We start from the raw sequence: 24,476 nt of genomic DNA on the forward strand, positions 1-24,476 counted from the left end.
AACATTCCTCAACACTGCAATTCATTTCCGCCTTGATTCTCAAGACTAGATTTGTTAGCCTTCCAGGTACTTTGAAAATCCCATCTTTAACTGTGACTATGTGGGGTAAGGAGGAGTTGGCAGCCTGATAAATTGAACGCAAGGAACTCCATTTGGATTTTATAAGGCCATTTAATGTGCTTGGTTATCCTTTCAGTATCTTATCTTGAAATTCTAATAGGTCTCAAGAGTTGCATATTAATGCTATAAAATCTAAACAGGAACATTAATTTTGAAACAAAATTTTAAAACTTTATAACATTTATATGAAAAGCATAGTTTATCCATGAAGTTCTTAGTGGAGTTTTGTGGTGTAATCAGCACAGGGTCTAATTCACAGTGCATAATTCTAGAGCTGTTGTATATTTTAGGAAGACCGTTAAAATGATTTATCAACTGGATTAAGAAAAATATTGTATTAACCAAGGTTAGGTTATCAGCATAATGAAGGGTATTCAAATGAACTGACACAAAACAGTGTCAATTTAATCTAAGTATTAATAACTTTTGGTTAACCACACCATCTTACTATGCAGAACTTACAACAACTAAGGGCCACAAAATTTAAGACAAAATATAAAAAAAAAGTGTAACCTGATATTGGTAACAGGTTGTGAATTCTCATGCTCAGAATCACATTCTGATTCTCCTGTGTCCTCCTCTTTAGTGTTTTCATTCACGGCATCAGTCATCATATCAGATGTCTGTTCATAGTAATGAACTAACTCACGCAACTCATTCAATCTCTTACGAACTTCATTCAGTTTCCTGGAATGAAAGCAGAATACTTTATATGCATGCCCCTCCTGGATCAAAAATCCTAAATGTAGTATTCAGTTCTTTATTCAACAGTGCTCTCAAAAAAAAGTGCAGCAAAATTAACCAAATTTTAATTTTATCCAAGTCCTAATATACATAAACTGATTAATATTTAAACTTACTATAATTTGAGATCTGTAACAATCTTTGCTTGAAGATGTTCTGAAGCCCAAATTAATCTGTATGATATTTCACAGAAAACAATACTAATAAGATAACCTAGTTATCTTAAGTTATGTATTTCAGACTTTCTACATCTTTCAAAAATATGCTACTTAGGAAAAAAACTTGAAACCTAACAAAAATGTATACAGAACCACTTAGTTCATCACAGCAAATTAATTAGATAATAAAATTTGTTAAACATTTTACTGGAGCTTTTCTGTTGGGTTTAGATTGTCATCCTCTTCACTCTCATTCTGAGAAGCAATGGAATCAGGAGGATAAGGAGCAGATGATGCTAGGCTGTTAGACTCTCCATTGACAACAGTTGCTATGCCTATAGGAGCAGAGGCAGCTGAAGTTGTACTTCTTTGATCAATACTCCTTTGAGGAGCACCGGACACAGGCAAGACTACAAAAAAAATTGAAAGTATCAAATTTGGCATCTTATTAAAAACAAGTTACAAAAAAAAAGCGCCACTTACTATCTTTACATATTTTTATGTAAATCAAATAACTATTAACAGAATATGCAGATCAGCAATAAAGATCTTTCTTAGTTTTTGCAAATGTCATTGCATTTATTATAGGCGGGGCTGGTGGTGCTGCTTATTATGTTTGCCCCACACTTCTCATTATAAGACCCTATTTTCAGTTCCTTGTAACCTTACCAAACCGTAACCATTTGTGCTTAAGTTTTCCATGCTGGATATCTGCTTCACACTCAGTTTGGTTGGAAAATTTCAGCCAAAAGAGTTCAATTATAATCAAGCAAGAAGTTAGAGAAAAATACATTTTGCCCATATTAAAAAATTCTGTTAACCATCTTTTTGAAAAGCTCTAGCACTTCAATGCTTTGTAGTAGGGACTTGAAATTTGGCAAGGCTGTGGCCTTGGTGACGTGACTTTTGCTTTCCCCATAAAAATCTGCCCAAATTTGTTTAAGTTATAAGCATATGAAAAATTTCAGTTTGAACATGCTCAGTAAAGATTCTATGATTAGCTAAAAATCTCTGAAACCTCTCCTCAGTGAGCACACTCAAGCCTCGCACAGCTCCTGTGTGTGAGCAGACCTCGCATGTACCATCCCCAAAGAGCAAGCTTCAGCCCAGATCTAACAGGGACAAAGCCTGGCTTTCCCCGTAATTGTTTTAGGGCAGGGACGTCTCTTCTGAGCTCTCAACTGACCCTGCTGCTGGCACAGCAGCGTGGAAAAGGAAGTTGTCAGATTTTAATGCAGAAGCTACATTGTCTCCAGGAATCAAAGATTAATCTAATTAAAGATTATGTCATGTGATGAAATCTCCAGGAATACATCCAACCAAAACAGGCAACCCTAAGCTACAAGAGAGTGCGTCTCGGGTGGGGAGGAAAACTTAATTCTGGCATTTCCTAACTTTTCAGCACTTGCCTTCAACATTAGCTATGGAATATTATTTTGAAATGAATGGCTTTTTATAAAATGAAGTATTAGTAATCAGCCACTAGTTATATTAAAATAAATTTTATTAATAAATTAGATATTTGTATATTGTATTGAAGCTTACAATGGAGAAAGTTTAACTTGCAAACCTACCATAGTTTCTCTCTTAACCATACACAAACTCTATTTGAAAAATCTGTATTGATGTATAATTTCAAAAGGTTTTCACGTATCAGAGGGGTAGCCATGTTTGTCTGTATTGCATCCGAAGAAGTGGGGTTTTTTACCCATGAAAGCTTATGCCCAAATAAATCGGTTAGTCTTTAAGGTGCCACTGGACTCCTCATTGTTTTTATAAAGTTTTCAAATTCTTTAATTGTCATTGTAGATATGTGCATTTAAAATGAAAGGCAATATTTCTCATCTTCCAAATGTTGTTTCTTGGAGAGCTTTTATATCAGACTATTAGTGTAAGTAATTTGTAACAGGTTTCAGAGTAGAAGCCGTGTTAGTCTGGATGGTAACTTCCAACTTATCAAAATATATATATCTTACTATATGTTCCATTCTATGCATCCGATGAACTGGGAGGTAGCCCACGAAAGTTTATGCTCTAATAAATTAATTTGTAACAGTAAACAGAGATATTACAACTGAACCTATGAGTGATAGCTGTAAGAAAGGTTTGCCAGCTCAGCATCAGTTAAGCCTTTGAAAGAATAACCACACTATTCACACTTATGGGTAATATGCAGCCTGGTGGTACCTAACAGCAGGCCTCCTCCAAGCAGCAGCCACTAGACCACAAATGCACCTCCTCCTTCCCCTTCTCTCAGTGTCCCTGAATGTTTTGAGAGTGAAGCTATAGAAGAGGGCAGTCTGCCCTTTACTGACTCAGTTCCTTCCACCACTAACCCAGAGAACCAAGGTAGGACTTGGAAAAAGAGGGGAAGGTGGGTGGGAAGCATGACTATGTAACTCCTCTTGAAGAACTCTCGTGACAAGTAAGTAACTTTTATTTCTTCTTTGAGAGGCTTTACATATTCCCCACTTATGAATAGTTTGACAAGCAGTGCTGAAATGTCAGGCAGATGGAACAGAGTACTAATAATGGCTAAAGCACTTATCTACCAACTCTGGCATCTGCTCTTGAAGCCAAATCCAAAGCGTAGTGTTTGGTAAAAGTATGGATTGACCTCCAAGCAGTAGCCTTACAGATTTTCCCAGTAGAAACATGTTTAAGGCACTGCTCTAGTAGAAAGAGATTTTACAATAGCATGCACAGGAATTAACAACATTCACTGATACACTGTTTACTAAATCTGGAAATAGTCTGAATATATACACTATTAACCACACTATATTAGCATCTAAAATATGTAACGCTGATTTTCCTTTAGCAACAGGAGGCTTAAGGGAAAAAATAGTAAATTAATAGTTTGATCAAAGTGAAATTCCAATACTATTTTTGGCTGAAACATGAGGTCAGATCTAAGAGCCACCTAGTCTTTATGAAAAATAAAAAATGGCAGATCTGCACATAATCCACTCACCCTTCTGGATGATGGTCTAACTATAATAAATAGACAAATAAAATAAGAAACTCTGTCAAAGGTTCAAGGGGTGGCTTGGCTTCATCAGTCTGGTCAAGACCAAATAGAGATCCCATGGAAGGGCTGGCACCCTCAAATGGGAATACAGATTGCATGATTTCAGATAAAAGGTTTATGAAGGGGTTGTCCAAATAGTCATCTACCATCAATCAAATCCTGGTAAGCAGAAATAGATGCCAAATAAACTGTTAAAGAAGCATGAGATAAGCCTTCAGACTTCAAACACATTAGATACTCTAAAACAGACAGAACAGAAGTTGAGACTGAAGAATCAGATTTGCCCCAAACATCCAAGAGACAAATCTAGTCCATTTCAAAAACACTCTCTTGTGGACAGCTTCCTTGCATTAAACAAGGAATCATGGACAACAGAGGAACAGCATTGTTCAACATTAGTCAAAGTCAATAGCCCAAGCCGTCTGATGAAGGATCCTGCCCTGCTGTTGCGACAGCTGATCAGGAGACAAAGGGAGACTTTTGTGAATCCCACCCAACAGATGAAGTACCACCACTACTGTTTCAGCCAAGCTGGGCAATTGCATCATCACTGCTTTGTTTTGATGTACTTTCCTCACCACTTTCTAAATTAATGAGGGTGAAGCACACAGAAGACCCTTTCCACAGTGTAGCAGGAACATGACTGAATTGGATTGTTTGTCTCTTCCTGTTCTTGAACAGCAGAGGGGACACTTCTTGTTGAAAATGGTTGCAAACAAATCTACAATGGAGCAATCCCAGTTGAAAGATCGAATAGCTCAAGACATTTTCTCCAAGGACCACTCATGCATCTGTACACTGTCCTACAGAGACAGTCGACTAAACACACTGCTCTCCTCTGTAAGATGCAAGGCCAGACACACAAACATTGTGAAGAGGGCACCAATCACATAAATTGACTACCTTGACACACAACAGGTAAAAATAAGTGCTTCCTTGCTGTCGATGTAATACATAGCCATTGCATTGTTCATTGCTACGTGAATAACATTCCCCATTACGTGAGGAAGAAAGGATCTGAGGACCAAGTGAATGGTTCTTAATTCCAAGAAATTCCAATTTCTGCGAGACAGCCAATGGCCTCAAACTGTAGGATGACCCAGATGAGCTCCCCAGCCATTGTTGGTTATCGCAACCAAAGGTGAAGAAGGACTGAACAAGACTCCTCTGCGGACTTTTGATCTGTTTTCCACCATATCAATAAATTTAGGACGTGCTGAGGCACAATGATAAACATTTGAAGACTGCCCAGATTGAGTCTGTAAGCCTGAGCTATCCAGGGCTACACTGACCTCAATTTGAGATAAGCGCACGGAGTCTTGTTAATGGTTGCTGCCGTAAGGCTCATGAGATTACATCATGAAAATCACCTTCTGGGTCAGACTCAGCTGGATGTACTAAAACAGATTGTTCTACCTTCAGAGACCTTTCCTCTTGGAAAAAAGTCATTCCCCTCCTGTTACCAAGTCCAACACAGAACTATTAAATGAAGTCTCTGAGTTGGGCAGAGATTCAACTTTTTCATGCTCAGCAGCAGTCCCAGCTCTGTAAATAAGGTGACTGTGGAGTTGATGTGAAGTAGCAGGTATTCTCGTGCAGAGGATTTCAGCAGCCAATGCTGAAAATATGAGAAAAACAAAAGTATATGTAAATAGCTGTCATTTTCTATCAAGAATTGTGAATCAATCCATAGTTGAAAGCGAGCGGATTATGAAGGTCAGGTTTAGCATTTGAAACCGGAACTTCTGAATGTATTTGTTGAATCTTCCCAGATTTTAGACTGGACGGAATCTGCCATCTTCTTTCCTGTACCAGGAAGCATCCTGAATAAAACCCCTGATGCCAAAGATGTTTGGGAACCTCTTTGACAGCACCTAACAGAAGGAATTTTTGAACCTATTATAGAAAGACAGCTTTGCAAGAAAGCTCACTGTAAAGGGAAAGGTAGGGGAAATTGAAAGGTGTCAGTTTTTCAAACTGCACAGCTAGCCATCCCCTAATTTCTAGAACCTACTTGTCTGATGTAATAAGCCTTCAATTGTTACTTAAAGGGCTATCCTGTCTCCAAACAACAGAAGGAAGGGATCCACATTAATTGGTTCATGACGCTTAGTCTTCCCATCAAATCTGAGGCCTGGTAGTTGAGGAAGCCAAAGAGGAAAGAGCAGGTTGTTTTGTCTTATGTCTGTACTGAAAGTCCACTTTCTTGTGCTGGCTCTGCAACAAGCTTCCTGATGATATTGCCGATGTGTCTGATTGGAGGGTAAACCAGTCTCTGATAGAGGAAAGATGGCATCTTCTTCTGAGCAAGAGATGAAGACCCAGTTATTGAGCAGTGGATTTAGTATCCTTTAATTTCTCCAACAATTTGTTGATCTTGTTGCTGAAAAGACCATCCCCCATCATAAGGAAGATCTTCCACTTAAATTTTGGTATCCAGAGTCAATGAAGAGGAATAAAACCATGCACATCTCTTTAAGGTAACTGTATATGTCAATGCTTTAGTGGCAGAGTCTGAAGCATCAGACAAAGCCTGAGCGCATGTTTCACCATATTTTGAGCCACCATCAAAATAATATTTGCCAGCCTTCTGTTATCTGACAAATCCTGAACAAAATGCAGCCATCTTTCCTCACAGATGGAATTGGCAACAGGCCATGAGCACCTAGTAATTAGCCTCATTAATACCAAGAGAAGAGGAAGAAGGGGAAAAACAAACAACACAGATCTTTTTTCCCTTTCACTCACCAATAGTTGATGGGCCTGACTGGACCTAAGCCTATTACTGGCAGCAGCCACCACCAGTGAATTAAGTAAAGGGTGAATGAACAAACCAACAAAAACACACCACACCCCCTTCCGGGTTATCTGGTTTTCATTTAGAAATAGGTGGACAGGAAGCAGAGATCATCCAAACAGTCCTAGCAGGCTACAGGAGACTATCCAGCATGGGCAATGATATTCTATTCCTAGAGGCAAACCCAAGAACATCAAATACCAGGTGAGAATTTTCATCCACAGTCAAAGGTGGTAAAAGTTCAATGTGAATGCCATGTGGTCCACCAGGTCATGAAATTGCAAACTGTCCTCAAAATGAGATGATGCAGAAGCACCACTCACATGCTCATCAAGTAACAAATACAGGTTAAAGTCTGTATCCATCTGCTCTCATTCAAAAAGAGGCACTATCTCCTCATCCTGCTCTTCAGAAAAGCACTGTCTGAGCTACAGATTGATCTGATGGAACTGGATCCAAGGATTGCTCAGCCACCGAACACTTAACCAATGAAACACTGCCTCTTCATCTAATAAGGCGGTAATTTAAAAAGTCCGGTGATTGAATCCAGTGAGGCCACTGAGACCAGGATTGCCAGTCTCTCCAGTAGCTGGGATCCAGTTACTTGCCCACAAGTAGGAGGAACAACACTGGAGAGGGGAAACCCAAACTGAGGGGGCACAAATCAGGTCTCTTAATTCTTCCTCTACCCTCCTCCCTGAGGATCTGACTTCAGATCCTCTACGGAACTCACCAGACATATAAACAGAATCCAAAGATGAAGAGCAATAAAAGGTGAGAAAGCTCTGCCTGGAGACCCTTGTGGGAGACTTCAGAAGCGGACGTGGCATAAATTTCTCTGGAGAAAGACTAACAAAGCTCCTCTGCTCTTCTACTTTAAGGTGAAGAGGAAGCAGAACACAGAACTGAAGAAGCCTGTATCTTCCTCGTAGCCATTAGCGTCTCACGCAGATCCATGGAGCTTTCAGAACCAGGAGGGTGCACATTAGCCACCACAGTAAATAATCTCTTTGGATCTAAGGATGACCTTCAGAACAGGACTGTAGGAAGAAGCTGGCCCCACAGACCTGGAGAGTACCAGATCCAGCAAAATATATTCAGTTCTGCACCTCTGGTCTTTGAAGTTGAAATTGAAACCAAGTTGGGATTCAATGATGGAACCACAGAGACCATGTCAGAATCAGACAGATCTTGGAAATCTGATGCCTGGAATTTGGCACTGCCAACAGTGGCTATCTTTTAGCTAGCCTTCTTCATGTGAACAGATATTTCAAATCTGACAACCTACCTCTAGGACAGTGGTGGGCAACCTGCGGCCTGTCAGGGTAATCCACTGGCTGGCCGCAAGACAGTTTATTTACATTGACTGTCCGCAGGCACAGCCGCCCACAGCTCCCAGTGGCTGTGGTTCACCATTCCCGGCCAATGGGAGCTGCAGGAAGTGGCACAGGCTGCAGGGACGTGCTGGCTGCCACTTCCCACAGCTCCCATTGGCCGGGAACAGTGAACAGCTATCTTCTATTCAGGAGTGAATTAATTAGTCTCTCCCATAATTACAGCAGAAAACCTTGCCTGAAAACTTGGCAGGGGCAGGATCCTCATCCTAGGCACCTTTACAAGTTCAAAGTCACATTTAAAACTCTGTTGCTGAATCACCCAACCTTAAAACAAAAGCCCTGAATCAGGTTTCTGAAACCTCTGGGCCCTTACAAAGTTTTTAACACCTGTGTCTTAAAGAAAACTAGAAGCCAGAATATTATTCCCAGGACAATGAATGCCACATGGAGAGAAACCAAGCCACTCAAACATTTAAACAGCTAGTCACGGAGGGTGTGAGGAGCAGAAGCTGGCAAACTTATCTTAACGAGAAAAGTCAGTCAGTACAACTGTAAAGTTCCTGTCTGTTGTACGTAAAGAACTAAATACCAAGTGTGTACATCAAAATAAGCAAACAAAAAAAATTCCCTAGGAAGTATGCCAATTTAAAAAAGTTATATTAAAGGAACAAAGAATTGAAAATAAAATTTTGAAAATGAAATTTTACCTTTTATTACAAAACACAAAATGACAAAGATTAGAGAAAAAAATCTTTTTAATTTACTGTATGCATTTGACAGAAGTGTGTATACAGTTAAGTTCATTGTTTGTCCCTATATATTCAGTTTCTACCATTTGTTTTGGCCTTTTAGTGAGAGAAGACAAATATTTACAAGATAGGAAAGTGAGAGTTTTACCACCACAAATGTTGGTCAGGAATTCAGGGCAAAGCATAGCACTAAAACTATTTAACTCTGTGTCCCTTTAAGTCTTAGCCATTCTAAAGCACAAAGGTTAAACTTTACAGATCTCTGTTAGTGTAAACCTTCCCAAACATTTCAGGAACTTAGCCACAAAAACTGCTATTAACAGAGGGAGCAACCTATCACTGAGGTTCAATGCAATCATTTTAACCTAAAGAAAGCAATTAAATTTAATTATTTTCAAGACACTGGGGGAAGTTACTGAAGAAATCACATTAAACTGCACTTTTTGTCTGTAATATTGGGTATTTCCACAGTTACAGAGTTCTGTAGTCAGATTCTTCACTAAATCAGTTTGGTGGACTTTCATAATATTATAAAGCAAAAGATTATTACCACAGAAAAAAAAACATTCCTTGTTCTGTATTTAAATCTCTACATTAAAAAGGAAACATTTAACTAAAATTTGTTATTACTGAAAGCTACACAAATGACAATACTTCCAGGAGAAAGACAAGATGGGTGAAGTAATATCTTTTATTGAACCAATTCCTGCTGGTGGAAGGGACATGCTTTCAAACACAGAGCTTTTCCTCAGGTCTGGAGAAAGTAACCAGACTGTCTAAGCTAAATACAAGGTGGGACACATGGTTAACTATAAGAGGTTCACATAGGTAGCAGGAAGAGCTGTATGAAGCTTGAAAGCTAGTCCATTTCACCAACAGGTCCAATAAAAGGTATTACCTCCCTCACCTTGTCTCTGTCGTGTCCTGGGACCAACACAGCTACAACAATACTACAAACAATACTTCCATGTACTAAGATCAGTGACAATTCTGAATCATTAGTTGCACGTTATGTTCAAAAGGACTATAAACTACATTAAACAAATCCAGTTTAAAGTGAGTTCTGCATACATTTACTTACAGGAGGAGTTGTTTAGATGCTCGTCATGAAGCGTATGAAGTTCCCCTAACAACTTGTCCATTTTTTGTTTTTTACCCTGCAACATTCTCATCTTGCTAAAAAGTTGTGCTTTCTCATCAGATAAGTGCTGTGACATAGAAGAATTTCTACTTTGTGAAATCTCTCTAGTAAGTGAAAGACTTTCTGCTTGCCTTCTATTATCTGGCACAGGTTGAGTCTAAAAACAAACAAACTTCATTTTACTACAAGTACTATGAAGATGCCATAATAATTTGCTAGTTACCTCTCCCAACTCCATAAAAGTAAAAAAATACCTCATTTAACTTCTTAAAAAGGCTAGTGCTAAGAGCTCCATAACAGAAAACCAAGGTTCTCAAACTAAACAATAGTTAGCTCTTATATAATTCCAACTGCATAATAACTAGTACTATGATGTGGAACTGTTGCTCTTGGCTTCCAAGAAAGAGCCAGGTATAAACTGACACTAAGCTTTTAACAGTCAATGAATGACCGCTTCTATCCAAAGTAAAACATAGGAAGCATCAATTGGAATAAAAGCAAAACCAAAAAAACTTTACAATCAAATCCAGTTAAGGTTTACATATAATAAATTTCAAACATGTTGTAGGGTTTTTTTTAAACTGAATATTGTGTCTTAAAACTGTGGCCATACATACAATTCTTGTTATGAGTTATGTAAGTAACCTACAGGGCATGTTATTGAAAACATAATTAGAAGAAACCATACCTCAGCAAGTCAGACAAGTATAGGCATTTAAGAGGTAGCAATACAAAAAGCTTAAATTTTGTGCATCACAGAAACAAGATCTAAGAAACAAAATCTTTTAAACTGCATATTACTGCCCCGAAGATTTAATAAAATGTTATCAAACAGCAATCACTCTCACTGTGTGAGAAAGTATACTGAAAACTAAGTCAGAATAGCTTTGTAAATAAACCTATTTATTCTAGTATTTTTAAGACCCTTATAGGGAAAATGAACTAAAATATACATAGCAACACTATATAAAAAAAAAGTTACCTGAGATTCATGAAGCTGATTGTGAAAACGCTGGATTAGCTCATTTAATTCTTCATTTAGTTCAGATGTAAGACTCACTCCTGAAATGCTACCTGTGGTCTCTGTTACAACTACACAAAACAGTAAGTCCAAAACATTAAACTAAAAGGTAAATTAGAGAAAATGGTTTAAGATTTCAAAATAAGTATATACCATATCTACTAACATACAGCACTGGTTGGACAAATTTATCTTATTTTTTCAACTGAACTAACCAAACGCTGTGCGCACATTATAGAAATTTAAATCAAACAAACTTCTGAAGTAATCCTTAGAAAAACAGATGTCAAAAAAAAAAAAAAATTGTTCCCAACCCCAGAAAGAAATCATCACTTGGGCTTATGTCTACATCATCAGTTTCACCGACAAAAGTGCTAGTGTGAACAGTGCTACGTCGGCAGGAGAGACTCTCCTGCAAACATAGCTAAGGGTGCTTGTTGGGGATGGTTCAATTATGCTGGCAGGAGAGCTCTCTCCCACCAGCAAAGAGCAGCTGCACAGGAGACCTTACTGCAGCACACCTGTGCCACTGTAAGGTCCGCAGCGTAGTGTAGACATAGTTTTCGCAGTGAAATTGTACATTGATTGAGGCTGACTATGCAAAAGTGTACCTTGTTCAACAGATCTTGTCCTTTTGCGTTTGGGGTTTGTTTTTTGTTCCCCCCCCCCCCCAAAATCAGTTAAGTTCAGTTTTTGTTGTGTTTTTTGTTTTGTTTAAAAACTGTATGACCCTGCAGAACCAACACAGCTAAGAACAAGCAGCTGGATAGCATACTTCTCATATATCAACAGAACTCTGTGTTCCAGTCAGTTACAGTCGAAGACAATAATATAATTTGGCCTCAGAACCTTTACTGACCATGGTATGCTAGGAGGAAATACCTCATCTTGACATTCAAATCTGATTTGCAGAGCTGGCAGTTAGGAAAAAAGGCACATTTTTACTTGTAAAAACACGTTTGATATGGAAATCAAGACAAATGTAGAACTCTACAATATTACTTTAAAAACAGTCACTTGTCAACACAGACCAGGATCTTAAATAGCCACCATTTTTAGCCATACAAAAGTATGGGTGTCTGGCCTATTTTTAACTTCACATGAATCGTTTGTTTAGTAAACCCTTAATTGGATTTATTTTTAAAACATTACATTTATTTAATTTTACACAAATTTTTTTTTTTCCTTTTCCCAGTCCTGGCTTCTTCTACCTTTTTCAACACAAGGGTTAGTGGGATGCTGCTCTGAGTACCACCAGGACAAATGCGACACAAATAAGAGTAGCACCAGGGAATAGAGAATAAGCCTCTCCTCTGTCCACAACCACCTCCTCCTATGAAGAGAGGTTATTTCTGTAGGGGAGAGGAGTATAGAACTTCAGATTTCTACTAGTACTGGGAAGTTTGTTTAGGACAAAAGACACCATAAGGCAGAGCTGAAGATGCCCAGAAGCTGATTCAGAAGACCTGCAAGGAAGAAATGCCTTCCCCAGAACCATGGTATGCTCTATCTTTGAGACTGGTCAACCGGAACCTCAGCCAGTATTCAAGGTGTGGGCATAACATGGATTTATATAGTGACATTATAATATTTTCTGTCTTATTATCTATATATATTAGAATTGGAAAAGGTACAGAGGACAACAAAAATGATTAAGGGTATGGAACAATCTCCCTAGGAGGAAAGATTAAAAAGACTGGGACTTTTCAGATTGGAAGAGAGATGACTAAGGGAGGATATGATAGAAATCTATATAATCATGAATGATGTGAATAAAGTGATGAAGGAAATGTTACTTACTCCTTCACAAAGCACAAGAAGTATGGGTCACCCAATGAAAATAGGCAGCAGGTTTAAAAGAAAAAAAAGGAAGTATTTCTTCACACAACACACAGTCAACCTGTGAAACTCTTTGCCAGGGGATGTTGTGAAGACCAAAACTATAACAGGATTCAAAAAAGAATTAGATAAGTTCACAGAGTATGGGTCCATCAATGGCTATTAGCCAGGACGGGCAGGGATGCAACACCATGCTCTGAATGTCTCTAGCCTCTTTGTCAGAAGCTGGGAATGGGTGACAGTAGATGGATCACCTGATGATTGCCTATTCTGTTCACTCCCTCTGACCTGGCACTGGCCACCGTCGAAAGACAGGATACTGAGCTAGATGGACCATTCGTCTGACCCAGTATGGCTGTTCTTATGTTCTACTAGCTGCCTGGAGGATCATTCCATCTCAAAGCAAAACCATCCTGTATGGTCCTTCTATCCCACCTCAAAGCTGGCTTGTTAGGAGAGGACACAGGAAGAGACCAATTACTACAGGCAGAGCCCTAGGCTACAATTTTGCTTGTCAGTTTGTTGGTGCTATTCTTGTGTGTGATGTCACAAGCAATGCACTCCATTTCTAAAAACAACAAGGTAGAAGTTAGGCAAAGGGAAATTTGAAGTCAAAACAATTTTAAAATGATTTTCTCCCAATTAGAAATTTACTAAACAAGCTTTTAAAAACAAGAATGGTACACACTCTGTGAGGATGGTAAGCAGATCGGAAACCATAACCACCTAACTTTCAAATCATTTATTATTATTAGAGGTTGTTTAACGCTGATCTCAAACCACTTCTGTTCATACTTTCCAAAATAATTTATCTTTTGGCAGAGACCAAATGTGAGAAGTTTCAACCCCAACGATTCTTTTGACAACGTTAAGGAAGTATTAAAGTACAGGTTTATAATGGAACAACACTTAACTTATCTTTATAGTGGTTGTGATGTGTTTAACAGTTGGAGGCAAGTCTACAATTCAGATTCTTTAGAATCTGAAATCTAGTTTTATATTTGGTTAAGATATGGTAATCAAATTTATAGTTGTTCTGTTCTTCCTTATACAAGGAAGGTTTAAAAAAAATACATTTTTGAGTTTTTAAAGTAAACTTTGGTGGCTCATCTCAAAGTACCAGGAAGGAACTTAGGGTTTTAAGTAGGGCTGTCCATCTATTAAAAGATTAAATTAATCGCACTGTTAAAAAATAATAGAATACCATTTATTTAAATATTTTTGGATGTTTTCTACATTTTCAAATATATTGATTTCAATTACAACAGAATACCGAGTGTATAGTACTCACTGTATATTTTTGATTACAAGTATTTGCAGTATAAAAAAGAAAAGAAATAGTATTTTTCAATTCACCTAATACAAGTACTGTAGTACAATCTCTATCATAAAAGTTGAACTTACAAATGTAGAATTATGTTAAAAAACTGCATTAAAAATAAAACAATGTAAAATTTTAAAGCCTGCAAGTCCACTCAGTCCTACTTCTTGTTCATCCAATCGCTCAATTTGGAAATACCTTGCAATGCCAGCTACAAAAGTGCCATGCTAATGCCTGTTCTCACTTTCAGGTGACGTTTTAAATAAGAAGAGGGCAGCATTATCTCCTCTAAATGTAAACAATCTTGTTTGTCTTAGCAATTGGCTGAACAAGAAGTAGGACTAAGTGGATTTGTAAGCTCTGAAGGTTTACATTATTTTGTTTTTGAGTGCCGTTATGTAACAAAAAAAATCTACATTTGTAAACTGCACTCAGGACAAAGATTGCACTACAGTACTTGTATGAGGTGAATTGAAAAATACTCTATCATTTTTACGTTACAAATATTTGTAATAAAAAATACACTGATTTCAATTACAACACAGAACACAATAGATATGAAAATGTAGAAAAATGTCCAAAATATTTAATAAATTGCTATTGGTATTCTATTGTTTAAACAGTGTGATTCAAACAGCAATTAATAGCGATTAATTTTTTTATTGCTATTAATTTGAGTTAATCGCCTGCGTTAACTGCGAGTAATCGACAGCCCTAGTTTTAAGTTTGTAGCCTTGTTACCTAATAACATATTAAAAATATTTAAATTAAGTTCTCCCACCAAATGGCAGTCCTGCAGTAATACTCCAAATATTACAGGTATTTTATATAAGGCACAGAATGTACAAGCTTAAGAATATATCCAGAACATTTTTTTTAATTGTGTGGTACATTTATACTTTAATATTATTTTTTTTAAATTCAGAGTGTCAGTTTTAAATCAATCAATATATCAATTTATCATTATATACTCTTGTCCTTCCACATACCAGAATCATCCATGACAGCAATTGCCTGCTCTGCTTTATGCTGCAGAGCAAGAAGAGCAGCTTGTCTTCCCTGAAGCGCTTTCAGCTGTTCCTGTTGTTGTAACATCCTTGTTAACAGGTCATGTTGCTTCTTCAAATTCTCTAGCTCCTCTTTAGCCTCCTGCTGGGGGTCTCTGGCCTGGAAGATAATAAAGGATACCACCATAGCTGTGGAATTTGATAACTCTGCAATAGTAATACACAAAAAGAACAGAAGTACTTGTGGCACCTTAGAGACTAACTAATTTATTAGAGCATAAGCTTTCGCGGGCTACAGCCCACTTCATCGGATGCATAGAATGGAACGTATAGTAAGAAGATATAGATATATATACACACACATACAGAGAAGGTGGAAGTTGCCATCCAAACTGTAAGTATGGAAACTTCCACCTTCTCTGTATGTGTGTGTATATATCTCTTCTTACTATACGTTCCATTCTATGCATCCGATGAAGTGGGCTGTAGCCCCCAAAAGCTTATGCTCAAATAAATTGGTTAGTCTCTAAGGTGCCACAAGTACTCCTGTTCTTTTTGCGGATACAGACTAACACGGCTGCTACTCTGAAAATAGTAATACAATGACATCTTAATGTAAGCAGAACCTTAACAGCTCAATGAAAACCTGAACTGTTAGTCTTGAGAAGTGTAAAGAGGTGAATACTTAACTATAGTCTCTTCACACTTAAAGCAAGTTCTTCTAGACTAAGTTCGAGTCCTTTTAGGGAAAAGCTCTTACTGCCAACAACCATGCTGCACAATGCCTTGCAGGTAAGTAACGTTCTTTTGTCTTCGGGTCTACCAACTCAGCACCTTCCACAAGCAGATTACAAAATTAAAAACTTGCACGTTTCTTCCTTTAACTACACTTTGTTTGTAAATTCATTAACACAAAAAGTATATAACCACAAAGCCATAAGAGTACTCCTTCCCTCAATCCCTGATGGATATAAAATGCAATTCAAGATACTGAATTAAAATAGCAAAAAAGCAAAGACTTCTGTTTGGTGTTGAACTTATTTTAAAGAGTCTCTGCAGTAAACACTTTTTAAAAATATCTACCTGATCCTCTTCATTTCCTATACTGGCTTAACAGTCCAGCCTAGAGCAAAAACAGAAACTGAATGATCTGTTCACAAGTACTCGTTATGCAGCTGCCAACCCAAAGCAGCACCACTGGACCCTGCCTCAATAAGATTCAAGGTCCAAAATGATTCACTCACCTCAAAGCTTTCTCTTTCACCACACAATTTTGCAACAAGTTGTTTCTCATTCCATAAAACCATATGTAGTCTACAACTCTGCATCAAGTTTGAAACTGCATTTTCACAGTAGGAAGATGGACTACAAAAATACCAGTATTATGAATTTTTAAATATTTGCCAAGCTGAAAGTCCCACTCCTAAAGCAAAAAAATTCACCTGCCATCTAGTGTCGAGTGCCTACTGTAAGCAACTATGTATCTGAATTGTGAAAAATTCCTACATTGAAGAATATGCTTGCATATATTAAAGTACTTGGCCCTACTGCAGAGGTACTCCCACAGAGTTTGGAAGTTGTTGGAAAAAGCAAGGTCAAGCACTTTAATGGACAGTAAATTAACTTTGTAGCTGGGGTGCTGCTTCTTGCCCCCCTCGCAGACAGTGTGGATCCCAGAATGCAGTGAGCAACAACTCCTTCTCAGCCTAGGCATCAGAAATGTCAATCTCCAAAAATCAATGTTTTAAGGGGTAAACCATGTTCAGCTCAATCCACTGTTTTTAAACATCCAGAATTTAATTATTAATAAAAGGTCTTCAAAAATGTAATAACACTTTCAAATGACTCTAAACCACTAAACATCAATGATAATCCCTGTGTAAATCCCCATTTTAGACAAAGAAACTGAGGCATGGAAAGATTAGGTGATTTGTGCAAGATCACATGTCAAATCAATGGCAGAGGGAAAAAAACAAAACTGATAAACAAACCAAGCTTAATTTAAAGCATGTCAGAGGCATCTATACTCATTAAAACGAAGACCAATTTTTTTCCCAAGTTGGGTATCTAAACTTAGGCACTCAAGCTTGACAAATTTGCTATTTTAAGGGTATAGAAATACAGTAACTCCTCACTTAAAGTCATTCCGGTTAACATTGTTTCGTTGCTGATCAATTAGGGAACGTGCTCGTTTAAAGTTGTGCAATGCTCCCTTAATGTTGTTTGGCAGCCACCTGCTTTGTCCAATGCTTGCAGGAAGAGCAGCCTGTTGCAGCTAGCTGGTGGGAGCTTGGAACCAGGGCAGACTGGCAGCCACCCCATCAGCTTCCTAAGCCCAGCAGGCTACCAATTGCCAGCAGTTCAGCTGTCCCTCCCCACACTGCCATGTGCTGCTCCTGCCCTCTGCCTTTGAGCTGCCCCCAAAGAGCCTCCTGTTTTCTGTGCAGGGGAGGGAGGAAAGAGGGGGGACTAATGTCAGAGTGTCACATTTTTCAGGCACATAACTACAATGTTAAGCGAGAAGTTACTGTATTCAAATAATGTATTTAAACAATTTGAGTTTAAACAAAAAAGATGGAGCACTAAAAATTCAATTATAAAAATATTTATTGAAAAAAAAATCACAGGAGGACTGGACACATTTCAAAACACGGTTTTTAAGGCACTGACCCCCACAAATGTGTTTTTCCCTGCAGGTATAACTGGGTACTGCAACAGGCATGCACAGTTTATCCTCTGTAGAGAGTTTATTACAGATCATATTTTTCCTTGGGGCAACAGAAGTTTTTGATCTTCCACTACACTTTCTCTGCACAAGATGTTTGTTATTACGTTCTTTCAGGCAGATTAATAGCATGAAAATTAACAGATCTAAGTGTGAATTATCTAAAATGACACTACATTAAGCCAATTTAAAAACACTTTCCCAGAAATAAGAGTGCAATTGCATCAAGGCATGAACCTGAAGTGGCAAGCTGTGGTTACAAAAAGTTAGATTAATAGCTGGACATAGAGTTAGATTTATACCCCTCACTAATAAAAAAAGAACATATGTTGGGTTGGAGGAGGAGATTAGTAAAAACTCATTTTTATAACATCTCCACTTCCCAAAACAAGTCAACATGAAGAAGAAGAGACATTCAATGAAAATTTAGCCAAACACAGTTAAGACAGACAGATCTATTGTTATAGTGGTAACTAAAGCATTAAACACCAGAAGCTTCTGTATGAAAAGAATGAGAGAAAAAAGTAATTGTTCATTACAAATATTAGTATGTTTTAAAGCGCTTTAGCAACAAAGGAACTGAGGAAGAAAAAGAAAATCAGCAAGTACAGACCCTATTTTGGAGACTTGCCAAGTTAATATTCTGAAGAGTACCTGTGAGGGTAATCCAATCCTAATAGGCCAGATTTCCCTGCCATTCAGAGCAGCTTTGTCACCTTTCCCTTTTGGACTTGTTGTAACGTCAATGTCTGAAACCTGTCCTTGTGAAGCTGAATTCCCTAGTTTGTCCTCAATGCAGGGCCGAATTTTCAAACTAAAAGATACTTCCTTTATTAAATAGTTTAGTAGGTTAGATTTAGAACACACTCCTGTTTAACATGCATTTTTAAACTATAACATTGCTTACCTAGTTCATTTGTGTCTTATTTATTATATATGGCAAACTATTACTTCAAATAAGTCTTCGCTTGTTTAATTTTACTGTATTTTCAATTTCCTTTATTAAATTTTTTTTAAATGACAGGATTCCAAATATCACTGTATCATGTAATTATAGAGATACTTTTAATATTTCAAAGAACTATATTATAAAAGAAACCTAATTCCAAAATTCTTAAAGCCACACACATAAAAATGAAAAAATATGCTTTCTGTATAAACAACAAGATACAAGCTTTGTTTACGAGAATTCTACATGGATATATATTTCTATCAGTATTGGTTATTTTTTCACATTTTAAACAACATTAAAAAGTTAGATGTAGATGTTTAATCTCTACAATGTTATCATTCTGAAAGACCCGATAAAAACAAAAACATCTTGCAGGACTTTGATATTAGATTGAGAGACTGTCTGGTTTCATTCTGAATTTTAATCAAGTACCTCTGTATTCTTTATTTAAACACTACTTTTAACTTCCTAGAACACACATTCCAACCCGTAGTCTGTGGAGCACTTTGCTGATGGTCCACAGCACGCTGGCTGGAAACAAAGAGTCAATGCCATATACACAGATGCTTAAATTTTATTTAAAAGGAGATAAAAAATTAGGAAGAATTCAATTTCTTTTCCACGTGAGCAACTGCTGAAATTGCTACAGGAAAGTTATGTGATCACAAATGGGAGAGGAGATGGTCTATGCAATCATGAGTGTATATATGTAGAAACGCCAGAGTCCATAAGACACTCTAATAAGAGGTGGCCCACTCAATGAAAGAGGTTGGGAACCCCCGTCCTAGAGCAATGCTTTTTATGGTATCACTATAGATATACTTATGCTTTCTATAGCAACAACCCATGATAGTGAACCATTTCCACTCTTCCATTACCCTTCAATTCCCCCTGTACTGGAAGCACACCACTTACCGAAAACAGCTTTGAAAACTAGTCCTTTCTGCATTAATAGGCCAGATACATATTTAACCCCTAGAACTATTTAAAAGATTCATAAGCTACCAAAAAGTAAAACTGCTACAACAGAAGCTTTTAAAAAACAAACTTTTTAAAAATATACATCATTGAGAGTTTGGGGGGTTTAAGTCTCCTTGAACTGAATTTCAGATTAACAATACTATCAAGTATCAGTCAGGAAAAGAAAAAAACAAGTCTTCATTTCTAGCACCTTAATTACTAAAAGCAGCTTACCGTGGTATCTGAAGCCTCAGACTGCACATCTATGTTTAGCGATGTGCTCTCAGCTACAGAACCAGATCCCACAGCTGAATCTATAGTCCGAACATCCTCCTCCTCATTTTCTCTAGCCTGAAATATTTTAGGGGCATAAATCAAAAGCTATATAAATGGGGTAGTAAAAATGAATTATTATGGATGGCACTGTATCTTGAAGTTAACTCTCCCAGCAGTACCATCAAAATGCCAATGATTGACTCCTTAAAGTTTTCTCACATTGCTTAAGAGAGACATATCTATTTTTAAGGCTCTGAAACTTACAAGCATCTTTTGCAAAAATTTCAGATAGGATTTTTCTTGCTCTTTAAGATGGTCTATGAGATGTGACAAGCGCTCAACATTAGCAGATCTTTCATTTTTCTCTACAAGATCATCCCGCATGGAGCTGGCCTTAGCAATATAGTCACGAATTTGAACTAGTCTGCTCACAATCTGCAGAGAAGACATTGAAATTATTCAGTAAATTCATCAATAGTTTTGATATTTGTGATCCACAAGACATGAGGGTGATAATTTAATTTATACCACACCTAGGTAAATAAAATGAAAGGTGACATACTAGAGTTTATGGCCTCAATCCTATTATTGGCACTGACTTCAACATGTGCATAAAGTTCCAAGACTGAGGATTAATGTTGCTTCTGTCACAGATACCAGGTGCACCATTGAGCTCATATCTCTAAACATTATGTCACAATTTGTATGCTGGTCCCAGAAATTACCAAAACCATTAAAATGGTAATCAGACCAATCTCTAGACTTAAAAGTGGTGTATTAAATAGACTGCTTCTCTCTCAGTATGCAGAGTTACTAGCATTATGTGATCATAAGCATTCCCACATGTAGTATAATTTAAATCTCATTTAATGTATTCCGAAGCAAGTTACTGTGTAAAAAATTAAGAGTAGCAAAATATAAACCATCTTAGTAACCATTTGGAATTAATTTTAAAAATTAATGAAACTTTCTAGGAAGCTTCATCAGGGTGTCTACAACACAACAATGAAATTAGACATTTTCTAAAAGTTACAGTTTTTTAGGAGGAAGAGATTACAATAGGAATACACTGAGTCATGAACAATACCTGGCTACTATCCATAGCAGGTTCTCCTCTTCCATCTTCTTGAACAGACACCTGATAATTCTGCAAGAAGTCCTTACTTAGAGCAGATGCAAATAATTCTTTACATTGTGATGATCCATCAGTTTCTTTTTTTTGAGGGCTTGTGGCAGCATCCTTGCCTTTGTTAGTGTTAATCTGCAGTGATAGGAAGTTGAATGGTTTTCTGGTTTCATTAAGCTGACGTTTGTTGTTAGCAGCTGTTGCTCTACCTTGAGAATCACTTCCAATGCTCCTCTACATAAAAACAAACCAAAGGAAGTTATCATATATTACTTCAATATTCCTTTAAAAACATTGTTCTACTTTTATTAGTTCACAGTTGAACAAGAGTGGTACCATCATGTGGCATTATTGGGCATAGCGGGGGGGGGAGGGAGAGACACACACACCACACGACACCACCAAAAAATTCACCTCCTAGCCAGAGAACTAAACTTAGTAGCTGATGACAGATTAAAAATGATTAAAACCATCTCCACCAGGCGGATTCTGGTCAGAAACTTGACCTTCCAACCAATGTATTGGGAATGACAGGGAGACTTCTACAATTTTTATCAGGGTGCTGCCCCGGGACCCTGCTGTGAACTCCAACTTCATGCCTGATAATGTGAAGCCACATCTCCCTTCCAAATGCATGAGAAAGAAGCTACTTATCCCATAGCCTCCTCACTATTGAACTGGAATAAAGAACATCTGATACTGAATTCCTATATAGCCTCTTGCTTGCTGTGTGGGAAGATCTTCTACCCTAGTCTAGACTGCATTTTTTGTTATCCTCCCCCATCCGTAGCTCCAGAGCTTTCTTCTGCCACTACTAGGCTGGAATGTTTACTGATGCTATTCAGAACTCTGTGTGCAACCGTGACGTTAAGTATATCAGTTCCACTCTACTGTTCCTTGAAAAGCTAAGAGCAGCAACAGAAGCTCTAGAGTAGTCTGTCTTCAGATTTGGGAAGACTGCAAAGCAATGGGTCACATTAGCCCAAGTTACTGTCACAACCATAAAGACTAGGTTTTATCGTCACTGTTTTAATGGAAAACTTAAATTCAGCAAAAATTTAGGGAAGTATAGAAAAAAGTATGACATTCCATTCTGCCACAAGGCACCCAATCCAGGGTCAGAATCTCAAATTACAGAAAGAAATGCATTCAAGAAAATACTTTCAAGATTGGCAGGTACTAAATAACCTCTAACTCTCACAGATGTGTTACACAGAGAAATACTCATTTGGAGAACTGCAATTTATTACACTACCGAGTGACACCATATGCCAACCTTCAGGTATGCGGTCTAGTGAAAATAGCTGACCTACCAGAAGGTATCTGGACACCATGATCCAGAATATATGTATTTTTCTACACTTTTTCCAATTCAGAATATGGATTATTATTTGCTATGTGATGTCAATGCACTTTTTTTATTTGAGCCACTGACTTTCGAAGTCTTTCCTTTTGAAAAAACAGGAGTACTTGTAGCACCTTAGAGACTAACAAATTTATTTAAGCATAAGCTTTCATGTGCTAAAACCCACTTCATCGGATGCATGCAGTGGAAAATACTGTAGGTAGGTAGGTAGATACACACGCACACAGAGAACATGAAACAATGGGTGTTACCATACACACTATAACGAGAGTGATCAGTTAAGGTGAAAAGAAAAGGAGTATTTGCTATTACCAGCGGGGGGGGGGGGGCATTTCCAGCAGTTGACAAGAATGTGTCAGGAATAGTAGGGGGGAAAAATGGGGGGAAATTATGTAATGGATGTGTCATTACACAAAGTAAAACTATTTCCCCATGTTTATTTTTCCCCCCTACTGTTCCTCACACGTTCTTGTCAACTGCTGGAAATGGCCCACCTTGATTATCACTATAAAAGGCTTTTTTCTCTCTCCTGCTGGTAATAGCTCACCTTAACTGATCACTCTCGTATAGTGTGTATAGTAACACACACTGTTTCATTGGGGGGGAGGGGAGGGTTGTATATATACATACATACATACATACATACATCTTCCTACTGTATTTTCCACTGCATGCACCCGATGAAGTGGGTTTTAGCCCACGAAAGCTTATGCTCAAATAAATTGGTTAGTCTCTAAGGTTCCACAAGTACTCCTGTTCTTTTTGCAGATACAGACTAACACTGCTGCTACTCTGAAACCTTTCCTTTTGAAGTCTGTCAGATTAATAAAGACAGTTTAGCAGGTTTGTGTGGTTTTATATTCACATTTATACAATTTTTGCAAATACACATCCACAAACCTGATCCAGATCACTGAAGTTTATTCTTTGTTTAAGCCTTTCTAATTCTGCTTGCTCTGGAACAGACATCTGAGTCATATATCTAGTGTGAGGAAAACTATGAAGAGTCCTTGTCTTCCGCCGTCCCATTCCAGGTGAGGACTCTGGAGATATGTCATTAGTAAGCCTTGTTTCACCTTCCCCACCAAATTTTTTCTTGTTTTTCTCTGAAGACCTGTTTGCTTTCTTCTGTTGACCCCCCCAGTCCTTCAGAAAAGCAGAAAAAAAAGCATATTCATTATCTCTTTAGTGAAAAAAAGATATGGTTTACTTCAGTGAATTGAAGTTTGATTCTATTTTAGAATTACAGAAAAAAACAAAAATGTCAAAACATGCTTTTATTTAAGCAATAATTTGAAAATCAAATTGGATAATATAGTTTTCTCTAAAGCACAAATAATAAGTTATCTGACAGGAAGTTTGGTCCACTTAACCTTTTTTGTCTTCAGAAGTATTTGTTCACTTGAAACAAAGCTACACTAGCATTTTTCTTCCACTGAGTCTTCGGAGGGTTATAATGCTTAACCTTGAGGGAAAATTCCCACTTAAGGCTTTCAATCAAATAGTCTCCTTCCCCCACACCCCTCCCCCTCCCAAAATGGTTTATACATACCTAGATTTGCAACTCAGTTTTGATAGGCCATCTCTTGACCACAGATGATCATTCGTAACAGTGTATGGCTTTCAAATCTATCATACATTTATTTGTTTGCTGACTTTTGTTTCAGTTGGACACATGTATTTAGTTTTATGAACAGAATGTAAGCAACAACTACTACTACAGTATTTTGTTTGCCAATTTTTATGGTTTCATATCTATCCATCATGTCAATTTTCACTTTCAGTATGATGTGACAATTAAAAAGT

At 37.6% G+C, this 24,476-nt stretch overlaps 1 protein-coding gene across 11 annotated transcripts in view; it reads right to left on the reverse strand.

Moving 5' to 3' along the window:
* Positions 1–24,476, reverse strand: part of PCM1 (pericentriolar material 1) — an 89,101-nt gene that overhangs the window by 54,813 nt on the left and 9,812 nt on the right. For 6 of the 11 annotated variants that reach the window (XM_084626936.1, XM_084626941.1, XM_084626940.1 and 3 more), the window contains exons 3-11: positions 23,571–23,816; positions 21,266–21,538; positions 20,443–20,613; positions 20,137–20,253; positions 15,248–15,425; positions 11,060–11,169; positions 10,018–10,234; positions 1,231–1,432; positions 634–807 (exon numbers count right to left, since the gene is read on the reverse strand). In XM_084626936.1, the coding sequence (XP_084483062.1) occupies positions 634–807; positions 1,231–1,432; positions 10,018–10,234; positions 11,060–11,169; positions 15,248–15,425; positions 20,137–20,253; positions 20,443–20,613; positions 21,266–21,538; positions 23,571–23,816 (1,688 nt within the window). The remainder of the gene's footprint in view (positions 1–633; positions 808–1,230; positions 1,433–10,017; positions 10,235–11,059; positions 11,170–15,247; positions 15,426–20,136; positions 20,254–20,442; positions 20,614–21,265; positions 21,539–23,570; positions 23,817–24,476) is intronic. The other 5 variants (XM_084626935.1, XM_084626934.1, XM_084626939.1 and 2 more) reach the window with 2 other exon arrangements.

The sequence above is a fragment of the Lepidochelys olivacea genome (genome assembly GCF_965140295.1).
Source record: "Lepidochelys olivacea isolate rLepOli2 genome assembly, chromosome: 4".
Taxonomy (NCBI): domain Eukaryota; kingdom Metazoa; phylum Chordata; order Testudines; family Cheloniidae; genus Lepidochelys; species Lepidochelys olivacea.